General features: G+C 37.3%; 1 protein-coding gene across 1 annotated transcript in view; it reads right to left on the bottom strand.

The window, feature by feature from the left end:
- SLC1A3 (solute carrier family 1 member 3) overlaps positions 1 to 25408 on the bottom strand; it is a 65963-nt gene that overhangs the window by 5141 nt on the left and 35414 nt on the right. The window contains exons 4-8 of the mRNA XM_036402882.2: positions 14933 to 15137; positions 13155 to 13197; positions 4475 to 4770; positions 2214 to 2447; positions 232 to 426 (exon numbers count right to left, since the gene is read on the bottom strand). Of these exons, the coding sequence (XP_036258775.1) occupies positions 232 to 426; positions 2214 to 2447; positions 4475 to 4770; positions 13155 to 13197; positions 14933 to 15137 (973 nt within the window). The remainder of the gene's footprint in view (positions 1 to 231; positions 427 to 2213; positions 2448 to 4474; positions 4771 to 13154; positions 13198 to 14932; positions 15138 to 25408) is intronic.

Below are 25408 nucleotides of genomic sequence, written 5' to 3'. Positions count from 1 at the left end.
CTTGTCTTTAAAGTAGTAACAGGTGCATCATGTTAAAGTTTTGCTAAAAGTTTATCTAAATGAGAATATGTGCTGGAGGTCCGTCTGTGTGAAGATGTAAATTACTGATAATATGATAATGTAGCAGTTCATTTTTTAAGTTCTAGACACTTTTGGTTAATCCCACTTAAACCAGGAAGGGGTCATCACAAAGGCACATTTATTAAATGTAGGTGACAGTGGTTTCCATACCTGATTGTGATAATCTGTCCAAAGTTCAGATCAAAGTTGTTGACCTGTGCAATGAAAATTGCAGCCAAAGCCTCATATAAAGCAGTTCCATCCATATTAATTGTAGCACCAACTGGGAGTACAAATCTTGTAACTCGTTTGTCCACTCCATTTATTTCTTCTAGACACTTAAATGTAACAGGTAGTGTTGCAGAACTGAAACAGAAAGAAAAAAGATAATATATAATATAAATTCTGTAAAGAGGGAAAGAGAAGAATGTCACATTATAATCACAAGACGGTTTTGTCTTAGTTTTTATGTGATCTACCAGAATACCAGAATAGGGTTTCTTTTTTAATGCAAATACTGAATTTAAGCATTTCTAATGGTGAAGGTTCTCCTAATGCTCTTGGAATCCTTTTCCAACTGTTAATTACTACTATTTTCTATGTAATCCCTAATCTGAATGTGTCTAAGTTTAGTGTTCCATCACAAGGTTCTTCAGCCAGGCATGGGAATCGATCTAAAATTCCTGCTTCTCAGGTTTAAGTCATGGAGCTGTGCTTGAATCATCTCTAAGCATTGCTTTCTTGAAGGTATACTAATTGGACTATTCAAACCTTCAGTAACAAGCTTGTTTTCTCTTCTGGTTTGTGGGCTCTCCTGTAAAAGGCATTTTGATTGATGGTTACATTATTTTCCCATCTATGGGCTAACACCAGTAGGCAGCTAGGCACTGAATAGTCACTTATTTGCCTCCACACCTTGATGGGACAGGCAAAACAGAAAGGAACAGTAAGAACAAGAAAATGGAGGGGTTGAGAATAAAAATGTTTAGTAAGTGTGGGAGAAGTTTGAAAGAAGCGCAGAAGAAAATAAAACAATACAAGTGATAATTAGGCACCGCTCCCACAGATGGACCAGTGGCCAGCATGCTCTGGAGTAATACGTGGCCAGCCTTCCTGAAATCCTTTTTCCCCTGTCATTGCTGACTATGATGTATGTACATGGAATATCTATTTACTTACTTTGGTTCATCTGTCTGGCCCTGTGCCCTCCCAACCCACTGTGGACCCCTCAACTCACTGTGGGGGCAGGATGAGAGTCAGAGAAGATCTTGATGCTGTAAAAATACTTAGCAACACCTAAAATGTCAACATGTGATCATTGTTGTTTTGGCTAAAAATATAAAACTTGGCAATATATGAGTAGCTATGAAGAAAGTTAACTACATGTCTTGGATGTCTTCATCTGATCACACCAAAGTAAAGAGGTTTTCCAAGACACAGCAATTCAGGCTACTTGATCCCACTGAAACTTTCATTGCTAAATACTCAGCAGACTTTCAAGTCTTGGAAAACTCTATCAATATTGATAAAATACTGACCAAAAATAAAGAGGGGTTGTGGAAAATTGTGTTAGAAAAATATTTTTGCTGACAGTCCTCTTACAGTTGAATTCTAAATGGTTTTTTAATCCACTTGCAGTATAGTATGCTGTCTTGCATCAGCCTAGGTTTTTACTTCAAAATAATCTCAAACACCAAGGACTTGAATTTAGCATCACAGAATATCTGACTGAAACCTCCTATCTTGAGGACACTTTTTAGAAACCTACCAAAATGGCTGCTGTTTTATGAAAGGTCAAATGGTATTGAAATGTATACTTTATTGTAATGTTTCTTTCTGTCATAGATGCAAACAGTTTTTAAAATTCACATGACATAACTGATCACCTGCAAGAGCAAAAGTGGCATTTCTGTTGTAGGTTCTGTATCCATAATTGGCTATCAGGATTTTGGGCACAAAATGTCAGCTGCCAATAGGAATCCCTCAGGACTTTTCTGTTTGCTGCTCCATTTTGCCATGCATATTCTTTGCTAGCTCTATCCTTCATTATCAAGCCATTACAAACTACCTAGAATATCAAACATTAAACAAAATTGTTTCTTAAACCAGTAATACTAAAAAAAAAGATACAGCTTTAAAATATTTTGTTATACCTGGAAGATGTTCCCAAAGCTGTGACTAATGCCTGTATTAAGCCTCCAATAAATACCCACGGATTCTTCCGAGTGATCACGAAGTAGAGAAGAGGTAGGACAATGACAGCATGAATTAGCAAGCCAATGATAACTGTTACAGTGTACATGGCAAGCTGACCACCAATCACACCCATATCTTCCATCTCAACAATTTTCCCAGCAATCAAGAAGAGAATTCCAAGTGGAGCATACCTGCAAGTAAGAAATCAAAATAGCATTATAAAAAAAGTAGAGATTTGGTCCCCCACCGTCCTGTTTTGTTTATATGCAAAAATGCAGACTTTCACTGTTAGGATGCTCCTATTCAGGAGCAGCTCAAAAATTTAACTCTTCAACTCCTAACAATTCAACCTGGATTGAACCACAGCAGTGAGTGTTTTTGGTGGGGTTCAGTGGATTCCAGATCTGGTGAGGGTTTCAAGATGCCTTTTGGACAGGTAGGGAAATGAATTCTTGTTGGAATTCAAGTGTAATATAAAAGCTAGTTTAGCCAATCCTGTTATAATTCTGCCTGTGTGAATGAAGGCTAAACTGATATATGTGTACTATACCAAGCACCCAGTTCTATTCCAGTGCTGTTTCCCACAGGGAAAGGAAGTTTCCTTAGGGAAGGAACCCACACAGAAGTCTGATAACTTCTGAAGATTTCAAGCTGCTTCTGATCCTAAGATTTTTACCTTTTTATATTTTTCACATATTTGCAGCTTTGTAGCTTTGGCTATAGCTTCTAATATTTTTCCTACCTTTCTTCCCTACATTTAGGAACAATAAGCTAACCTTATAAAAGCTAACCTAAATATTGTTTAGTTTTATTCCAAGAGGAGTACAAGGGTGTTCTCCTTTCCAACCAGAATCTGGACCAGACATATCAAAAGTGGGGCAAAAGAAACCTCTAGACTGTGTCCAGTGTGGCAGTACCCCAGGAATAATTACCTAAACAAATAATCTTTTAATTGGACAGTGTATGATAAGTATAATAATGGACTAACCATATAAAAATGGTAGAATTAATATACCACGTGCGACTTTTGACATATGGTGTACCTGAAAGGTTTCAACTATAGATTTGCTTTTACATTCACTCTAATGTTTTTGGGAAGGTCTGTCTATTTTCCAGGCATCAATTCTGGCTATGTTACATTTCATCCAATGGGATGATACATTCATCACCATGAAGAAATCCGTATGTCAAAAGTTGGCTGCACAGGTGGGATGAGCTGCTTTTGCTTATCAGGAAGCACAGCTAGAGGTGAAGAAAGAGCTGGTGCTGAGCATTAAACTTGAACATAATTCTGCTGCAGCAGTAATTTAGGTACAGCCCTACTCCTATAAATGTCCACTTGCCTTCTCACAGTAAGATACCATGGAATGGAATCTATCCACTGCATCTCAACTGCCCTTTATGTGATCAAGTCCCTGTGGAAACTTATCTGAAGCCACTGCTTTAACATTTTAAATGTGCTTGTGGAGGAGAAAAGATTTTAGTTAATGGAGCAAATATACTTATTTTTGGTTTCATATCTAGTGGCAGTGTATATGTGTGCTCCTCAATAGACTCTTGTAGTTGATTTGGTTTTTACCTGTAGTAAAGAAGGCAACAAGACATAATTTCTTTTCAAAGTTAAGCTTCTACCTGGAGAATAATGAATCTTAAATTTTTGAGAAGATTTCATACCTTGAGGGAAAAGGTATTTATTTACCTACTGAACACAATAAAGAAAGCAGGAAAATTACGTGTATGTGTGAGCAGTGCAGCTACAATGCAAGGACGTACATGTAAACCCCACAACTACAGAAACCAGTTGTGTTGGAAAATTATGATAACAAGGTCTTGCTGTGTAGAAATAAGATTATGGGAGAGGTTTGTCAGTTTCCTTTAATGAATTCAGATTAGTATGTAAGGAAACTTCAACAGCTTACTGCTGTGAGTGCTGTCTTTATGAAGACATAGAGTAAGACTGATAAGGGTAGCAACTTCTGCCATGGACCCTGATTTTTCTCATGTCAAAAGTGAAACCCACTGAAAGAGTTGGTATGTTTGGGCAGATTATGGTCACAGAGAGTTACAGCTCTTGGGTTCGATCATGAAAAAAGTTCCAAGGTAGATACAATCTTATTGTCTGACTTTTTGCCAAAAAGATTCTTGCTACTCAGTGCCTGGCTGTGATGAAAAAATATTGTTAGTAGCTGAAAAAGGAATTTATTGAAGAGGCACTTACCACATGATTAGAGCTACCAATCTCATGATAGCCTCATTAAGGCTATCAAAGAAGTCTTTCAACGCCTGACCTTGCTCCCTCATGCTCCCAATCACCAGGCCAAAGCTTATTGAGAACACCACCAAGCCAAGGGCATTCACTCCATTCACAGAACCTGGAACAGGAACGATTTCCTCTTTCATTCGGGTGAGAGCTTCCATTGCTTCTGACACGTTGCTTATTATGGAAGTCACTGTGGATGTGTCATTGGGTGGAATAGCTACTTTAAACTTTCTCTTTTCATAGTTGGTTTTGAACTGTTAAAACAAAAATAAAAGAAAGATAAAAATTCAGTGAATCATATCAAACAAAGTTTAAAATCACAAATTAAATTATTATTTATCTAGGTAAAATGTATTATGATGAATATTTGGTTTTCCTGAAAACAACAAAAGTCCTATTAACTTCAAAAACTGAATCCTCAGCTTTAGCTTCTGGAAATAATTTTCTCCTAAATAGACTGAAGTCAAAGATGCAAATTTGTTGTGCTCCTATATTCTGTAAAAAAACTATTGACTCTTAATTTGCATTTTATATAAATTGCCATTTTTCCTAACAACAAAATTCTAAATGTTTATAGTCCTTTTTTGGCTAGTGAGAATATTTTCTTGTGCTCTGGACTTTCTTTATTTCTTCATCTTTTTGTACTAAAAAAAATAAGACTGAAGTTAGCTTACATATAACATACCTCTTTTTTCTTTTGTTATGGCAAGCCATTAGTTTGCTTTGCAGAAATATCACCACATTTCTTAATTAGAGAAAGGGTTATACTTTAACTGGTTCCTTTATGGAACAGACAATTCACTTTCTAAATCTCAATACGGTCCTAAATGTCTGCTTTGAAAACCAGCCTTTCACCCCGAAATGTTTTTCCAAAGAGAAATTTACAGCCTGAATATTTCTATCTGGACTCAAAAAGCCCTGCAGCTCTGTCCTGGTTAAATTTTGCTGAACACAAAGCATACTGAATATCACTAGGATGTTCCTCATGTGTCTCAGGATGCTTAGTCCATTAAAGCAGCAGAATGTTGGTGTTGAGGTTATTCAACAACTTTGGATTTTTTTTTTCTTTTCTTATTCTTTTTTTTTTTTTGGAGCTACCAGGAAAGCTCCAATTATCCTTACTGATATCTGGAGACCTGTTGAACACTTCAGAAGTACTTGAGTGAAATGAAGCAATTATGACCAAGATGGGAAACCTGAGTATCATCATCTTTCAACACTAGCCTGATTTAATGTTACTTTCTGCACCTGAATAGTTTTACGCACTCCTTCCACATATTTGAGGTACCCCCTAAAGGCTCTAAGTCTCTCAGAATGTCAAATAAAACCTGGTAACTGGACATTTATGGAAGGTTTCTGAATAATATGTAGCAGAAACAAGATTCATGAAGGTCAGATGCTCTTGAGTTTTGAATAAAATTTGCTAAAATCTTTCAAGATTTGGGCTGTACAGAAGTCAGCTGAGAGCTGTGTGAGCAGTTGGCTGACAAGGAAAAGCCCAGTTCCACTGCCTCACCCACTCACATCCAACCTGTGATAATTCTTCTTTGATTTGCTAGTGAGACAATTCTACTTTTTAAAAAGTGACAGAAATCTCACCAAGCAAAAAATGTCACCATTTCTTGCATAAAGCCTGGGGAAGTGAATCAGCTCAACTGGCTGTTGAAGTGTCAGAGAGGGAAGAACACAGACTGGAATTGCACAACCATGGAAGAAGGGGTGTCTCTTTAAGTAACATAGGGGTATTAAAATGTAAATGGAAAAGTAATATAAGTACTCATTAAAGTGTTTTTTATTCTGTCTTGTCAGGAATATCAAAATACTGCCTACCAATTTACATCAAACACTGTGGGTTTTTTGGTTTTGTTTTGGTTTTTTTTTGGGAGGGGGTGTTCGATTTGGTTTTGTTTTTCTTTTTTCTTTTTTCTTTTTTCTTTTCCTTTTTTCCTTTTCCCTTTCCCTTTCTCTTTCCCTATCTTATTCTCTTTCCTTGTCTCCAGGTGTGGTAATTGTATTACATTTCTATTTTTATTGCTGTTTTTCAATAGGAAAAAAACCTTAGGTGCAAGTTCATTAATGCAAATGTCTGTAACTATTTTGCATTTGCAGGCACACAGATTAGATGAAAGTAGGAAAGCAAGCTATTTAATGAGTTCTGGAACAATAAGGTCTGGAATTAAAACCTAATTTCTTATGAAATTTCCTATTAATTTCCCATTTTCCCTAGCACATCATAACTTACTTGGTTCTGAATCTCCTCCATTATGCTCAGGTTCTTCTCTCATCCCTACCTGGAAGGTCAAAAGTGTGAAACAGCTGTAGGACAGAGTTGGATGTGTGCTGCCTGCCTGTTGGAACAGGCCATGAGCTAAGTCACAAACCACTTTTCCATCAGAGGCACCATGACCTTTACCTGTCTGAGAATTGCCCCCCTCGTGTCAGATCAGGTCAGAGTTGCCCATGTGGCTACAAAATTGTGGTGGGGGACTGAGGAGGTGTTGGGAGTTATATGGAAAAAAGTATAATCACACAAAGGTTTTACCTTCAAAAAGCTGTGTTAGAAAGAATTTTAGGTGGTAATAAGAATATGTCTTCATTTTATGGTCATTCTGCAATTCTGTTGCAGCAGGAACATGCCTTTAATTCATTACTTAGGTCTCTTTTGGGGTATAATATGGATTTTAAGACCTCATTCAGCTAAGTCCTTTTCCATTTCAGCCACAAGAGTGTCCACAGAGATGTAGGTCTTTTCTGTTTGCTCATTTATTCATCAGACTTAAGTATTCAGAAATATTACTACAGAAAATAATAGTCTTTCTGGAACCCCTCCCAGAGCAGAGGAGAAACAGCTTATTCAGAGTGAGATTAAAAACATTAATCTAACCAGCAGAAACCAGAGCAACTTTATTTCCACTGAAATATTTACTAGAGCTGCTCTTTCTTCCATTATAGCTGACTGAGCACCAGGAGATCCCTGTGGATATGCCTGCTGTGGATCTGTCTTATGCACAAAGTTGTCTATCAAAAGCCATGAGAAGTTTCGTGGTGAAGCAAAAGAAATCAAGGCAAACCAGACACAGGGAACACAAGGGATGTATCTACTGAGGAAAAAAGTGTGAGGTGTTGGTTGAGTTTTATCCTTATTATTGTTTTTTCAAATGACATGAAAGGCAGAACATAAGATTGCTTGGCCACCTCAAAACATATTTTCTGCGTGTGAAATGGTGAAAAAGCCATTGATCATAGGAAGTGACTGGATGAGGGACCACCTTCGGGATGTTAGAAATTGCTTTGAAATAGCTGAGTTAATAGCAGGGTTGATTATTACTGCTCTGCAGAGTAACTGGCGGTAAGAGTTAATTTTTTGAGCTTTTATGATATTCCTATTTTCAGCAGATCTCTATCTCAGTGGCAATCAGAGTTATCAGCTTTTAATGTACCTGAAACTGACAGTTTAATTTCACATTGTGATTCTGCTGATTCTTGTTCCTTTGCAACTTTCAGAAATAGAAGAAATTAGGCAAAATAAACTACTCATTGTAGCCTTAAGGGTCTCAGAAGAGAGAACAGAGGTCCAGACACTGATGATATGTGATGGGCTAGGCAATATTACTGAAGTCCTATAATTTTGGGAGAATATAACTTCATTAAACCTCCAGGAAGAGGTATTTTTGCCTGGTAAGATTTTAGATGCAAAATACTTATAATTTTTCCTTAAATTCATGTACTGAGAACAACTGAGGAGTAAGATAAATGTTATTTGAATGTATTAATTTGAACAGCCTTCTACAAACAATCATATCGGCAAGTAAAATGCAAAAGTAATGAATTTCTGGACTTTTTTTACAAGACATGGTGATAATGATCAACTGGAAAATTAATTTTAATTAACTTAGCTTACTATGAAATAGATAGATAGACAATATAGACAATATAGATTTTGTATTGAATAATATGATGAATCAGTTGTTCACACTTTGATTATTATTCTGGTTTTATTAGTGATACAAGATACCCTATCATTTGACTTAGATATATTGAAGGACTTTTGGAGAAGCAATATTATAACCTGGCAGCAGCGTATCCCATTGGTTTAACTTGCAGAAAAGGTAACTGCAATGGTAGCTATTCTGAAAGTTCATAATTCACTGTCATAATTTACTCTGTCATTAGTACTGTCTGCGCTAAGTCTGTATGATGATGCAGCATTTGGTGAATAATGATTTTAAAAGTAACAAGTTTGCTTAAATGCGGCCCCCCAAAATTAAAAAAAAAAAAAAATTCCATCTTCTTCTTGTTTTTTTTTCCTTTGCTCTCCATATGGATATGTGTGAATGCATTCTAAATTTTCTGTGTAAGAGTTGATGACACAAGTCATAATATATCTTAATTACCCCAAATTATCATGAAAAATAGACAGCATATATTAGTTAGTATTCATTTCTGGATGTGTGATTAACACTTACAATTCCCATGATAATGACAAGTTCAGGAAAGAATATATAATTAAAAATATCTCAGAAGAAATGCAGTTATCAGATGCAGTTCTTTAGGCTTCAGCTGGTATCAAATTCTATCTATTCACACCAGAGTGACCCTCACCAAATTTTTAGGTTGATTCTGTTTCTCTTGATTTTGCAAGTTTCCTTGTGTTTCTTCTGCCCTTTGATAGACCTCCAAAGCACAGCGTGAAGAACAAGATACTTAAAGCAGTATCTGCTTAACAAGCAGACTGCTCACTACTGCTCAGCCCCAGGCTAGACAGCATTTTTTAATTTAGCAAAGAAAGAGAAATGAAGAGATAGATAGTGGCCAGAGCTGAAATATAAACCCAAAGATTTCTTTAGATCTCCCTAAACTGGGGTGAATGTAGGGGCACAGAGAAAAATTTTAACAAAGTAATCTAATTTTAGGTAAGTGTGGAATATTCACCTGCGGTCAATCTATTCAGATTCTCTTGTTACTCATAAAAATGACAAAAGCCTCATGAGACCTGTGCATAGTGAATGTCGTGACAGGTCATATGAAAACACCCATCATCAGAAAGCAGGTTATTTAGATTAATAATCTGCTGTTCAACAATCAGCCTGAGAAGTCTGAGGGTACCCAATGAGTTCTTTGTCTCAGTCTTCATTGTCTGGCATATCTCCCCATAACTCTCAATCCCTGAATCTCCAGGTGGAATTCGGAGGAGCCAAGTCCCTCCCACTTTAAGCAAAGATTTGGAAGCACCTAATGAAATTGAACGGATGTATACAGGACATGAAAAAATTCATCCCAGGATCTTGAGGGAACAAAACCACTCTCCATCATATTTGAAAATTCATGTCAGTCAAGTGGAAAATGGAAATACCTGGGAAAGAAAAGGTGCAAAGATGGAGGATGAGGAGAAATAAAAGAAAGGGGAGGCAACTTTCTGTGAGGGGAGGCCTCACAGTCTTGTTGGGAAGAAACAGAAAAGGGAATCCAAAGGACCAAACTGAAAGAAGAACAGTAGAAAATTTAGGAAGACATTTCCTAGATAAGTTCTAAGGTTCCAGTCCCCCTCCAGGACTTTGTCTCCCAGCAGCAACCATATAAAAACATTGCCAACTCCACTTAAAATCCCTCCCACTCTGGTTATGCTCTCCATTTAATGTCACACCTTCCAGTGCTTCCAGTACAAACTGGGAAACAAACCTGCCTAAGAATGCTGCAGGACATGATGTGCACATCTGATCTATCCAAAGATGAAATTTAAATGTGCAGTACATATTCCAGTGATGATTTCCAGGTGTGTGAAGCTGTGGCATGGTGTTACACCGTTGAGTGTGGACAGCTATGAGAAGTACTGTGTTCTGACCATCAGACACGGTGTTGCACAAACAGATTTGTGCCAGATGGCTCATTCCTCTTCATAAATCTTCTGAGAAACATGTGAAATAATGGATGAAAACTTTTGGAAAGAAAATTGTGGGATCAGATGTACAAAATCATCTGGATACCTAAGAATATTACACATACTTGTATGCTAAGATCTTTTTTTTAACGAATCTGCTACAACAAAAAAACTTCTATGTAAAAATCTAGGGTTTGGTACCAAGTTCAAAAAGTAATGGTATGAAAAATTTAAAATGCTGGTACTTTGTTAAATCTTGGTACTGCTTCTGAAAGTCAGTAAAAATTTTCACTGAATATGTCTGGTTTTTCTAGATTGTTTTTCAAAACTCCCTTAGGCTTTAAAGCACATGAGAAATACAAGGTACTTAAATGTTAACATAATCTACAGGATATCTTTAATTAAGAACATAGGATTAGAACTGCTAGTTACCAAGCCAAGTTTTCTGTTACAGTAGAATACTATCAAAAGAATTTTTTAAACTGTATTGGAAAACTGCTGAAGTGTTCCTATAACTCCTAAATGAAGATGTTTTCAGGAATTCAACTTCAAGTTGTGTAGGGTTAAAAACACCACTAATTTCCAGTTTAAATTCATTTCTTTTTGCATGTTTTTATCTTATTTACCTCTGTTCCCACTTTTTTTTTTTTTTGGTAGTTGAATAGTTTCTCAGTAATTTTTTTTCTCTATATATTGTGTTCTTTTGATAATTCCAACAACTCCTCTCTTAACTATGTTAATTTTGCATGAATCTATGAATGAAGAAAACTGAATATACTCATTATCCTAAATGGTCACATTCCTCTGGCCTTAGTTCATGTCTTGGTGTTCTGTCACCTAATGTATATCCTAGAGCTGAATTGAACATTTTTGGTGTTTTTGATGATTATTTGCTATGGTAAAGAAGAAATTACTGTAACTTCTAAATGTTTATTTCACATGTGTTGAAGAGCTACTAGGAGGTAACCAAACATGCAAACATGTCCAAGAGCAGAGTCATTTGTTGATATGACTTTATAGTATTATGTTGTGCCAGGGTCTTATTACCTTCGTTGGCATTTTTTTTGATATCTCAACACAAAGTGCTTGGACTTTCTTGTCATCTGTAAACTTAACTGTGTGCATCTTTTGGCAATGTCATTCATAAAAATATCAACTGATTTACTCCCATCCCTTCAGCAACTTCCATTGCTATCTCCACAAATTTTAAAATTCTTAAAGACCCCAGTGCAACTATTTCACTTTTGTCATCTTAAAAACACTACTGTTTCTCAGAAGTCAACCCCCCCCCAAAAAAAACCAAAATACAAAACTTCAACCAAAACAAACAATAACAAAACCAACAATGAAATTGGAAAAAAAAAAGAAAGAGGAAATGAGCAATATTATGGAAGAAAGATGGTAAAATTTATGTTTCAGATATCTTTATGGTTTTGGTAGTAGGTTTGTTTTGTGTGTTTTTCTTTTTTGTTTATACTTTTCCCTTTAAGGCATTTATAGCCTTCACTACAACCGAGATCAAACTAATGGCCTGTTATCTGCCTAAATAATTTCCCGAATCTTTTTGAAACTGCAGTCTGGAAGACACTTTGATTGCTCTCAAGAGCTCTAGATAATAACTTCCAAACTTGAGAGATTTATGAAAAATACTTTCTGCTACGTCCATAACTTTATGCCCTAATTATTTCATTGTTTTGAGATAAAGATCATATCATTCCTGTACTTTATTACATTACATTCTTTGAATTTATTTCTAGTTTAGATATAGGCTTTTGCATTTCTATACTGCTCTTCTTCTTCTCTGTACTGAGTTCATCAACATCCTTGCTGAAGACAGAGGCATGGCATTTGGACCTGGGTCTAGTTTGCTTTTCAATCTTTAATCTAGAAATCTTTAATGCAGAAAGTGACTCCTTTTTACTGGTTTCTGTTTATACAGCTAAAGATAATGCTACAATTTCTTTTCAATTCTTCTGCAAGATGTAAGTCAGCTGGATTTTGGAAAGTTTATACTTTTTGCTCTTCTTGACCTCCACATTTTGGCTTTTTTTATTGCTACAACAGCAACTGGTAAATAATATCGGTTCAAGATTATGTGATGTCAATATGAAGCAATTAGATTATGGAAAGACACATTCTAGGTTTCATTGAATCACTAATGCCCTCATTTTTGAAAAAAACAATGGGTCTATTATTTTCTCCATAGTACAGCTAAGAATAAGATGGGGCTAATGATAGAGGATTTTGAAAAGCAATGTAAAAAAAGCACTCCTAAGGACTTCTACTGTAGGTGGCAGGAAGATCTTAATTTGCTTTTTTTGTTTATGTCCATACATTTTTTTCTTCTGTTTCCAACCAATGCATATTTGTCATGTGGCATCCTTGAAAATCTTCCAGTCTTTGCACAGATGGTGAAAATCTCAGTATCTCCCAGTTTAACACCACACTGTTTTAGAAAAGCTGAATTCACTCTAACGAACCTTGCTGTCAACTTATGAATTTGACATTTTGAAAAAAGTAATTTTTTGATTTGCCAAACTGTGTGGGTTTTCTTCACTTTCATAGCAAACACTGTTGTCTCAATATGATTGAAAACAAAGCATAGATTTGGTTGGTTTAGTTCAGGGAATTTTTTTTTTGACATCTGGCAGCAAATGTAAGTTATGTTCCCGCTGTAAGTAGATATTCCTAAGGCAAGTGTGGTTACATTTAATTTCTTACTTCTTCATGTTTTGTTTGGAATTAAAAAGAAAAAATTACCTGTTTAAAGCAAGCTTCCACCAGATTTGGAGGGAACATATTTCTGTGAAAGAGAAAGAAAATAATATGAGAATAATACGATAATAATTCCTTTAGTAAGGACACAGCTAATAAAAGAATTAGAGAGCTAATTTTTGAGGAATCCTAAGAATAATATGTGATTACATATTCAATGAGTAGAGCTTTGCATGTAGCATTTGCCTGGTTAGCTTTACCAGGATGAAATGTAGGATTGGATAGTTCCTGGCAATTAGAATCTCTGTACTCAGTATTGTATAACACATCTGGTTATGGAGAAGTATATTAGCTAAATTACTAAAAGTACAAAGCTCTATGGGCTTACTTTTAATTTTGTACTTATGAATGCATTATTAATCCAAATTAATAAATAATTTAATAATATTTAATATATTTCAAGTTCTCAAACAATTTTTGCATTTGTGTTGTCTAGTACTTAATGGTATTTATTACTTGATTTAGTCTTGTTGTGGTTATACCCAAATCTTTCTGAAGTTTGAGTATTCTATAATAATAATAATACATACACGTGTCTGTACATTTGTTGCAGATAGGGGTTTGTTTGTTTTCCTTTGTTTTGTGCATTTCTGAGGGCTTTAGAAGCAGCCTAACTGAATAAATCTTGAGGAATCTGAGTGCAAACCTCTTCATGGAGGTTTCTGTAGTGCCCCTTTCTGGCAGCGTGATCCTTGGAGGCCTTTCTCCCTGTCTCCGGATTCTCCAAATGGGTTAGTGGAGCACAAAATTTTGGTGGTTTTACCTGTGGAAAAGCTCCTGAGTTCAAAACCTCAGCTTCCCTACTCCCTGGAATATATCTGTGACATATTAGCTCTGTAAAAGAGGTACTGCAGATTCTCTGAGCGAGGACAAAACAAGATTTTATGTCTGTGCCCTCTATCTCAAGCATTTTACTTGCCTGTTCATGAAAGTCATTTCCCATTCATATAAATGGAATAAATTGAGTAGATGCACCCAGATTGGTGGCTACAATTCAGAATTAAAATAAATAAGTAAGTAGGGATTCAGGTGAAGTAAGAAAACTATTGGAAGTTGGAAGGGGAGGAATTTAGTAATAAGGTCTGTGCTATGGAAGGAGGAAAAAATAGCCATGCAGATGGGTATGTGCAGATAGCAGAACAAAGGTCTTTCTTTTGAGAGAGAGAGGGGAAAAGAAAGAAGGGAAGGAAGGAAGGAAGGAAGGAAGGAAGGAAGGAAGGAAGGAAGGAAGGAAGGAAGGAAGGAAGGAAGGAAGGAAGGAAGGAAGGAAGGAAGGAAGGAAGGAAGGAAGGAAGGAAGGAAGGAAGGAAGGAAGGAAGGAAGGAAGGAAGGAAGGAAGGAAGGAAGGAAGGAAGGAAGGAAGGAAGGAAGGAAGGAAGGAAGGAAGGAAGGAAGGAAGGAAGGAAGGAAGGAAGGAAGGAAGGAAGGAAGGAAGGAAGGAAGGAAGGAAGGAAAAGAAAGAAAGAAAGAAAGAAAGAAAGAAAGAAAGAAAGAAAGAAAGAAAGAAAGAAAGAAAGAAAGAAAGAAAGAAAGAAAGAAAGAAAGAAAGAAAGAAAGAAAGAAAAAGAAAAAGTCTTCCTTTTAGTATTAAAAGCAATTTCTTCCTTGCAACAGCTAGATTTGGAAGTAAATCCATATCACACAGTTGAAAGGAATTTGGCAACTTTATGCAATCACTGTTTAAAATTCTCTACTTTTGTTCTCTGTGAGTCTAACATTAAAATAGCTATTGGTACAGAAAATGTGCAATATCATAGCCATACCTGATTAAATCAAGAAAGGCATCTGCTGCTGTCACTTGCACAATTTTGCCTTCTCTGTGCATGTTTTCCTTCGTACCTTTCCCGGGGTGGATGATGACCACAATGATTATGCCAATCAGTACAGCAATGATTGTAGTGCTCATGTAGTAGACTACTGCTCGTACTCCCATCTTTCCTGAGGCTTTACTATCCAGGGCAGCAATTCCTAGTGGATTTAAGCACAATGACATTTACCTGATACAGTTGTGAGTAAAGAGTATGAACTAAGCATGATGAAAACAGTTCTGTGGGAAGAGTTTTGATGATCACACTTAAAACTACCCAAGGCAAGATGTCCCTCATTTGCAGCTCATACTGTCATTGTCATAATCTTAAAGTAAAGGTTATTGGTCTGATGCAGTGTGGCACTCCATATATACTAGTGAGAGAATTCATGGTTTCTGATCAATGTAGTTACCATAGTCTGAAAAATGTGCTGCACATAATTTATAATTGTAAGATAGAAAAGTGAGTACTCTTAAGTAATGTTGATAATGTTTGCAACAATTAACATGTATGAAGAGTTGTCTTTAGTCCCCAGTGGGCAACCTCAGATTACCTCTCTCCCAAGCTGTGGGAGTTTAAAACAGATTAAATGCTGTTTCAGAAAATCCTTACCATTGCATGAATAAACCTTTATAGTCTTTCATAAACTTTGCAGAACTTGCAACATTAATCCTAATTCTTGGCTCTATTTGGATCTTCTGTGAATATTAGGGTGCTCCCTAGGGCATCTTCTATAGTGTTTGTTCATCAGATTGCACTGATGAATGGCTGCAATGTGTTTTCTAATAGAAGGTGCAGCTCTGCCAGGGAAAGAGCTCTGAGTCTCTGAGAGGGAATGTCTCATGAGGGCTGTCAGAAATGGAAATGCTCTTTCTCTTTCCAGCAGATGCAGATAAGTCTCAAAGTCCCACTCCTCCTTCTCCTTGCTATTTGCCCATTCTCCATCAGGAGGGCTGTGTCTGCCTCAAAGCAGTGCTCGTGCTTCTTGTTGCAATCAAGCTTTCAAAGTGCAGAATGAAAAATGGGGTTAGAAAAGGATTTTTAGCTTTATTATCTCCTCCTATGTGGAATTGCCTAGTCCATGCTTCCTAAGATTCAAGATTCCCTACACATTTATATGGATGCTAACTTTGAACATATAAAATATAAAAAAACCTGACCAACTTCTGCTTTGGGTGCCTGTCTCAGAGGAGAAAGCATTTAAAATAAGGCAAGAGGACCACAGGAATAATATGGAAACTTGAATCATTGCCTGGCAAAACTAGAAGTTTTAAAAATTATTGTAGATATACAATACTTCTGTTTGTCTTCTCAAGGAGGAGATACATTCTCTTGGAGCTACAGTGAAAGCACTCTAGTCCCTGATGTGGCTGAGATCAAGGATGTGTCCCAGGCTCTGATCAAATCTCCGAAGTATAAAACCAATCACATGCTTTATACTTACCCTTTCAGTTCAGCTTTTTTCATTTTCTGCCCTTTTGGCAGAGACCATTAGAGTCAGTAAGATTTGTACCCACAAAAGGAGTTGCAAACAGACATCACTAGATTCACACACTGAATTGTTTGGTTTATGTGTGTGCCATTGTAGTGGAAGAACAAAGTGTCCAGCAAGAAACTGAGCGTGGAAATCCAACATTAGAAGCATTTGATCCTTCATTTCTCTACTCAGCTTTTCAATCTGTATAACTGCATTATTATGTTCATCGTATGTTTACATTTATTATTTGAAATGCTGTGAGGAAAATGGTAAATACTAGCGAGTTACAAATAGCTTTTCAAGTTTTACAAACAGGAAGTCCTGTAACCCTCTTATTTGTGGATGGAAGATTGATTTTTTTAGAGTCCTCAAGTAAAGTAAATTTGAAATAATGCAAATGCTGTTAGCCAAAAAAAGAAATAAAGTTAATAATTATGGAAAATTTAGATCTGCTATCAAACTGCACAGCACATATCTCAGACAGCATTTGTTACAAATTTTATTTTTAAAGTATTAATATGGCACTTAAAACATAACTTACAAAGTGAAAGATTGAATGTTTACATACTAGTCCAGTCAATTTAATTTTTGTAAATACAATTGGTTTCTTTCTGTTCTTACTTTTTCTTTCTAAAGTAACAACAATGGTCTATCTATTTTTTCATTTTGGATAAGATTTTTGAAACTTGTTTCACAACCTGAACACAAACAGTTAAACTGTACAGTTTAGTAGGAATGTTTGGAAATGCAGAGATTTTGAATCAGTCAGCTCCCAGTATTCTGCTCTTTACAGATAATAGATTCAGGACCAGAGGCTGAGCACTGTCATTCTTAGAGGATTTGTAAGCACACCTGCCTGTGCTTTAACCAAGCCTGATTTTTTTTTTGTACTTTACCCCTTATGAAGGTTGAACCTCCTACACTCCAAAAGTCAGTGGGGCACACCTTACCAGAAAAGATTGCTGTTTTGAAGGATTAGATATTTTGATCCTAATTTTTTCTTGGGCTGATTCTAGGATTGAGTGGTGAACTATGTGCGAGCAGTATGTCAGGGAGCAGGAGTGATCTCTTATCTTTGCAAGCTGCTTTCCAGCCTGGCTTCCCGGGGTGCCCTCTGGCTGGGACTACATTGCTCCTTGTTTTATGTTGCTCAGTCTCATTCCTGCTCTTGCTATCATATAATTTATTTCTTAGCTTGGACATAGGGAACAGCAATTCCTCTCTTCTTGAGCTGTAACTGCTTGTGGTACGTATAGCAGAAGGCATTCAAAGCAGAAGGATGACAGGCCTAAGTATGAACAAAAACTGTATGAGGGGGAAACAAGTGCTCACCTCTGAGAGCCCTTGCTGGGGACCTGCTGGGCAGTCTCCCCTCCCACTGCTATTAATGGGAACTGGGCAAACTGCAAAAGCTTCCAGCATACCAACAACAACAGTTGCCTAAAATAATATTTAAAATGCATTTTTAAAACACGGGAAAATGAGAGGGGTTGTTTCCTTTGCATTTTAAGATGTTGACAAGACTCCTTAGAACTGAATGGGGCTCTGGAAAGGTCCCCAGAGCTTTCATGTGTCACAAAGCATTGTATCCTCAGTGTGTCTTTTCACAGTCAGCCAGCAAAACCCCCATTGTCCCGCGGGAGATGTATGTGCCCCTTTCATCCTGCTCGCTGCTCTCTCCTCCTCGCTGCTGGCTCCAGCACCTCTGCCTCCTCTCTCCCTCCCCTTCCCCAGGGGGCCTGGGAAACTTTGCCGTGCCACCAGTCCCCACGCACAGGGATGCCTTGAGGTTGTCAAGGGGATCTGGAGCAGAGCCCCTGCAATTTCTCCCAGCGTGTGCACTCACACAACATGAATGGGAATGATTTTTTAAGTACTGATGGGGAGGGAGGGAGGGAGGGAGGCTGGGGAGAAGGAAGGGGAGAAAAGAAAGAAGGGGGTAGGCATAAGTCTGCAGAACTGCAAAACACCCCCAGGCTTTTTACCCCGTCTTCTTCCTTCACCTACCCCTTCCCTCCCTTGGGAAGTAACACTGTGTGTGAAATAAGGACATGAGAAGGAGTTCTCCAGAGTGTCACAAAGCGAAGCACTATTTTATTAACAAAGATATTAGAGAAAAAATGAAAATATTTTAGAATATAGGAAAGGCAAGGAGAAGGTAAATATATAATTAAAAGAGAAGAAAGAGAGAGAAAAGACACAGGGAAAAGGAGAAAAAAATCTAGTTAGGAGGACTTTAACAATTCTGAATTGTTAATCTGGTAGTTCTGATTGCTCATCTGACTTGATCACTGTTGTGTAAATTGGCATGAGCTATTGATTCTATGACTCATCATGAATAACTACTATATTATGAATAGTCACAATATTATGACTACTTTTATGTCAATTATATTTTATTTATGATTTTCTATTATACGGAATTCTAGAATTTACCAAATCCAGAGTTACTACATATCAAAAGCATGCTGCACATAATCTATGTGCAGCATAGATATATGCTTTTATAATATTGGATTATAGCACACTAAAATGGGCACACTAATGCAGAGGGATGGTACTGTACTCCTGGAAGATCAAGCATAAAATACACTGAGCATGTTTTTTTTAGATAATGTTTAAGACAAATAGCTTTGAATCTGTTTGTTCAAGAATAAATTGTTTTAAAAACTGGAATGTAGAACCTATGCTAGAAGTCCTACAGCTTCAGAATACCAGAATACTTTCTCCCTTCAATTAGCACAATAGAATCAATGGAATAAATTGATTTGTGCAGAACAGTCCAATGTCCTCAATGAGCTATTTCAGTCTGAGATTGGAGTTTATGCCTAATTTTCCCTCTTACAGTACTTGAAAGTTTCTACCTGTAGTATTTTCCTTTTTTCTTTTAAGAAGCACTAAACATATTATATAATTAGATGCAAAATGCTTTTTTCCCACAACAGTAACTGGTCAGCAGCTGGTATGCCTGAAGCCCTGTTTCTGTGTGTAAACTCCTAGTCAGCAAAGCATCCTTGGGTTTATATTTGGCTCCAAAATTAATCACTAACTAACAAACGAGAGCCCATAAATAGTAGCTTTTAAATAGGATCTCTTTTCTTACACTCCAAAGTAAATAGCAACCCTCTGAGGAAAAGCAGTCATTATGTAGGATTGATTCTAGTATTTTGGGTGATTTTATCTTTCCTCAGGGCAAGCAAGACTGACACTGGGAGTAGAGGGTGTGCATGTGAGCATATACATTTATGCATGCCTATAATTTTAGTTTGAAAATGGTTAAAATGTTCAGCCACTGCTTATCATATTAAAAGTCCCTGTTTCTGAACATTTTTGGTGCCCTTTAAAAACTTCTGAATAAACTAAGCAGTTTATGTGTTTTCTTTCTTACACTAAAATTATTGCAGTTTTAAGCGTTTTCCCCTAGTGCTTTTAGATTTTTGTTTCTTTAAAATACATAATGCCTTTTGATGCGTAATGATAAGCATTTTAAATATTTTCAGTTGGGGCTGAAATGCCCATCTAGGCCAACTAGACTTCAGGACTGACCAAAAATTAAAGTTGTTAATGGCATTGACTTCCTCAACACCGACAGGTAGGGGTTATTGGCCACCTGTCTGGGAAGCTTGCTCCAGTGTGCTGCCTCCCACACTGAGAGGCCAGCCCTTCAGCCTCCTTTTCTCCAAACTGGACAAACCCAAAGTCCTCAGTCACTCCTCACGAGATATTGGTCACTCTTCTCAGTAGGGGAGAAATCGTGTGCTCAGAGCCCAGGTGCAGGCTCTTGGCTGAGCTGTCACCGACATGGGGCTCCCATCTGTGGGCACAGGACCCAACACCTCCAGGTCAGGATTCTGACAAGATATAGCAACATGTTGATGAAAATGCATAAAATAATGAGGCAGTTCTGAATGAGCATGTAGAAAAAGCTGCCCATTCTGGTCCTTATACATGCTGACTTCTTGAAACAAAAAAAAGAGGATTCCTATGACCATGATGAATTCTTTCCCTATTCAGCATATTAGAATTGAATTGATGGCACTTCCTTGCCAATGGAGATTTTTATATAAATTCCCTTTAGATGTTTTGAGCTAAGTTTTTATACACAAAACATTATGAACAGAGCATCTTTTTATTCCTAATTATTTTCCTGTTTACTTTTTTATGGTCTCTTCATTAGGAAATTGCAGTTGCTTGTTAAGGACTCCTATGGTGGAGCAGCAATAATGGCAACTGTTGACTCAGGAGTGTTGCCCTAATTTTGTTTCTTTAAGGTTGTCTTTCACTCTCCTAATGAAGCAGTCTAAAATGGGCTACTCCCACCCCCTACATCCACTAAGCACTGTGTGATGAGTAAACTCTCAGTGTGAGACCATGAGAACAATCCCTTTTGTGTATGTTGATGAGGATTTGTGGAAATTAAGAACACTGCACAAGGTCACGGTAAAATATGCTGACAGAAAATTTGTAAGGAAAACAGTTAGGTAAAGGCAGTGGAGGTATTGCCCAAGTTTAATTAACATGATTAAGCACTAGAGCTTTATTCTAATAGCAGCTGAATATGTCCTCTGTGGTTCTGAGCATTCCCAGAAAACAAAAGTTAAATTTAGGCTTTGACATTTGGGCCCTTCCCAAGATCAGGTTCAAATTTTACCCTAATTCTAGATTGGAGTTTTTAATAATGGTAACAGTAAAATTATAAAATTGCAAAGAAAAAAGACATGAATATTTTCAAAGAACTATATGGATAGGTGAAGTTCAGCAATATTAAATCAATATGGCTAATGACTTACTGAAGCCACTTAAAATATATGTCTGAAATACAGCCATTTTGAATAAACTGATAAGTTGCTCCCAAATATCAATTCAACTTAACTTTGTTTAGATATGAATTTTTAGATAATGAAATTAGATATCACATTATTTTTTTCCAGTTCTGTTAAGAACAGTGGGTAAATAGAGGAAAATTAGCAGCTGTACTTGATCCAAAATTATGTGACCGTGATTAAGCCAAGCTGACTAATGAAACCCATGGCTGGGATATAGTAATGCAATTCAAAGAGCCAATTAAATGGCTAAGAGTGGCTCCTAAATGACTAGCCTTGCCCCACAGCAGTGGTCCTGCCCCATCCTTGCCCAAAAAGGATCAGCTTTGGATTTTGTAGGGTTAGTTTTTTCTGATAATTTGTCATTTTGAATTACCCCAGAATTGGGTCATGTGAACACCAGAACTTCTACAAAGGAAGCAGAAGGAAAGTGTCCGGGGCAGAAAACTATCAAACACCTGCTTTTTTAGCTACAGTTTATTCCTTAGAAGGAGAATGTTTGTGAAACCCTGGCACAATAATGTCTGAACATCATTGAATGTTATAAATGGAAGAGATCCAAATAATCTTTAGTGGCTTTAAGTGAGTTTTACCTTTCAGTTAACCATGAATAATAAAAGACTCTCTTGTTGTGGTTCATCACTGAGTAATGCTCTTTCAGCAAAATAGCTTCACTTTATGAAACTTAATCTTTTGTGTGTGCTTGAAAGTATTTCTTGGGCCATCAAGTTTAGCCTTCTAATACAGCAGAGAAATACATTCTAGAGTATTGGTTAAGAACTTACTGAGCTTGAGGTTCAAACCAATAGCAACTTTTATCCCAACAATTTCCATGTTTGGATAGTCCACAGCCTTACTCTCTTTTTAGTTTGCTTATTTCGGTGGAAAAATAATTTGATTGGTCAATGTCCAGATGGAGACCCATGATGGATGGTGTCCCTCAGGAGTCTGTGCTGGTATCAGGCCTGTTTGACATTTTCATCAATGACACAGTGGGATTGAGTGCAGCCTCAGTAGGTTTGCAGATGACACCAAGGAGAGAGGTGTTTGACATGCCCGAGGAACAAGACGTCATCCAGAGGGACCTGGACAAGCTCAAGGAGTGGGCCCAGGTGAACATCATGAGGTTTAAACAAGACCATGTGCAAAGTGCTGCATCTGGGTCAGGGCAGCCCTGGGTATCAGCACAGGCTGGGCATGAACAGACCCAGAGCCCTGCCCAGAAAGACTTGGTGGGTGAGAGGCTGGACATGAGCCAGCAAAAGAAGCATAACCAGGAAGTCAAGAGAGGTGATTTTCCACCTCCACTCTGCCCTCATGAGATTCCACCTGCATGGGAGTGGAGCACTGCATCCACCTTTTGGGTCCTCAGCACAAAAGAGACATTAGAGCAGGTCCAGGGGCCACAAGGGTATCAGAGGGACAGGGCACATCTTGTTTGTGGACAAGCTGCGAGATTTGGGGCTAATCAGTCTGGAGAGCAGAAGGCTCTGGGGAGACCTTTCAGCACCTTCTAGTACATAAAGGAGGCCAGTAAGAGAGATGGGGAGAGACTTTTTAGTAAAGTATGTTATTACAGGAAGAGTGCTAATGGTTTTAAAGTGGCCAGATTGAGGTTGGACATAAAAAAGAACTTTTTTACAATGAGGGACATGAAACACTCTCGGCCAGAGAGATGGTGTCTCTCCCATCCATGCAAACTGTCAAGGTCAGGATGGAGAGGGCTCTGAGTACCCTGATCTAGCTGAAGCTGTCCCAGCTGATTGCACTGGGTTGGACTAGTTGACCTTAAAGGCCCCTTCTGATGAAAACTGTTCTACATTTCTTCCTTTAAAATTCTTCTCTCTGTCAGTGTGAGTCACTGAGGGCAGGGAAGAATTTCATAAACCTCCCCTTTACTCTGCTTGTTCTTGCTAAAGTATTTATAAACAATGAAGTATAGCACCTGGTAAAATGAAATATGTCAATATAAAACAGTGCTTCTACTGAGTGTTAATGATGCTTACATTACTAAATGAAAGCTCCTACAAGATTATGCTCTTCTGTTCTGAAAAGTGTAGTTGGCTTGCTTCTCAGGTTTGCAGTATAACAGGATACATTTGAAGAACCAGTAGGAAAGCACATTTCCTGAAACACATCTGCCTGAGAAGGACCCTGCTGCGGGGCTGTTGAGATACTCATTTAACTCTTCGCATTATTCCGTCTTTTGCTCACAGTATTGGAATGTGACAAACAATATGCTTTTTGAAGGGAAACTAGGGAGTAATTTATCTTCTTTATGTGTGCTAAGCAGAGCAGGAGGGAGATGCAAGCAGGGATTCACAGCAAGCCATGGAGCAGTGATTAGTAACAGCTGACAGTCTCAAACCAAGACTCTCTTTCTTTGGTTACTTCATTGTAATAACAGAGTACAAAGAACTGACTGTCTTCAAGCCAAGAATCAGAGACCCAGGAACACAGAAAATAGCAGCTCAAAATTTTTTTTGGTAACAAAACACTATTGCTACCTGCACAGTGCAATTCTAAAAAGACATCCTTTTATGCCCAGGCACTTGAACTAAGCTTTCCTGGAAATGAGATTCTTATGTTGGACATAAAGCTGATTATTTTCTGTGTAAGGAGTGAAAGAAATAAGTATATTTGTTTATGAAAAGGCATAATATAACACGGTAAATTAGTTCAGTTTAATCAGGAAACAAGTTTATTTTGGTAGCTGCTAAGCCAAAGCACATTCAATTAGTTTAAATCCTAAAGTGCATGTTGTTGCAAGACTGAAATAAATATGGTAGTAGTTGTGTGACTTTTATCTTATTCCCTGAGGATGAAATACTAGTTTTCATTTATTTTGAATGTATTGCCAAAAAATACCTGCCTTAAGCATGAAATGCACGCCATCCTATGAAGTGATACAAGCGATAAAGTTACCTTTGCTTTCTGGATGGTGTTGAGCACATTACTCAGTGCTCCACAAAAATCCCTAATGCAATTTCTCAAAATACATGTGCAAACTTTTAATTTGCTAAAATGCTGGTCTAAGTTTTGGCAGACTGTGTCAAGAGCTCTTCACAGACATGTATTTGTATGTGCAGCACTTATTAAACAACATTCCACAAATGTACAGTGCTTCTTTTATCTGACTGGCTCTATAGAGTGCGATGAAGCTGCTAACTATTTACTCTACTAAATCACTCCTGATGTACGTTAGTTGCTGCTGAAAAAATAGTGAGAAATTAGAGGTATCCATAAGTAGCTGGTAGTGCAGTCTAGTGTAAAAAATAATTTGCTTTTACATCTTGGGTATGTAACAAGTGCCTGAAGAGACACTTACATGAATTGCTAGAAAAATTGATACAGTTCTAGTCAGAGTGGTGCAAGATTTAAAGAATGGGAAATTAAGCTTCTCCCCTAAAAAAAGAGAGATAGACGTCTCTATTTATGTGCAAAACTACATGGGTTTTGGGGCATGGGATTGTTCTGATCATTAACTGGTCAGAGTTCTATGCTGGAGACATCACCTTCTCACTTAAAATATGATTCAGAATTGTTGTCAAACCTGTTCATGGCTTTTTCACTGAAACTTCCAATAATAGACTCTACTGCAATGGTAATATCTTATTTGGATGTTTGTCCACTAGGATCTGACACTAGTTAAGTTAATTTTATAGAGTTCATGCAGCAACCATTGTTTGAAAGGAAGCTTTGCCCAGTTGCATGTGACTCGATAAAGAGTTGAATCAATGGTAGTGTGTGACTAATGCATCTGGTAACATCATAGCCTTTGGTTTTCTGCTTGGATTTTTAATTTTAGCACAATTTTTAAAACATTGAGAGTACTGTTTGTTAATTCATCTATACTAAGATAATTTGGAAAGAAACGGTGTGACGTTGCCTTTAGGTATGTATGAGAATTGGCTTTTTTGAGTAATTTGAAGTTCCACTTGTAACTGTTCACTCACTAAAGAACTTTTCATGGTTTTTGTTGTTGCAGTAGCTACAATCTATTCTTGCAACAGTTTATTAATAATAAAAATAGCCCTGCTTTGTTGTTTTGTTCGTTTTAATAAATCTTGTCAGTGATACAATGCCGATTTGTGCATCTGTGTCCGACCTAAAAGTTCTAAGTGTTCGTTT

Source organism: Molothrus ater, chromosome Z, assembly GCF_012460135.2.
Source record: "Molothrus ater isolate BHLD 08-10-18 breed brown headed cowbird chromosome Z, BPBGC_Mater_1.1, whole genome shotgun sequence".
Lineage (NCBI taxonomy): Eukaryota > Metazoa > Chordata > Aves > Passeriformes > Icteridae > Molothrus > Molothrus ater.
The sequence above is the reverse complement of the archived record's forward strand: the minus strand, read 5'-3'. Positions and strand labels throughout refer to the sequence as shown.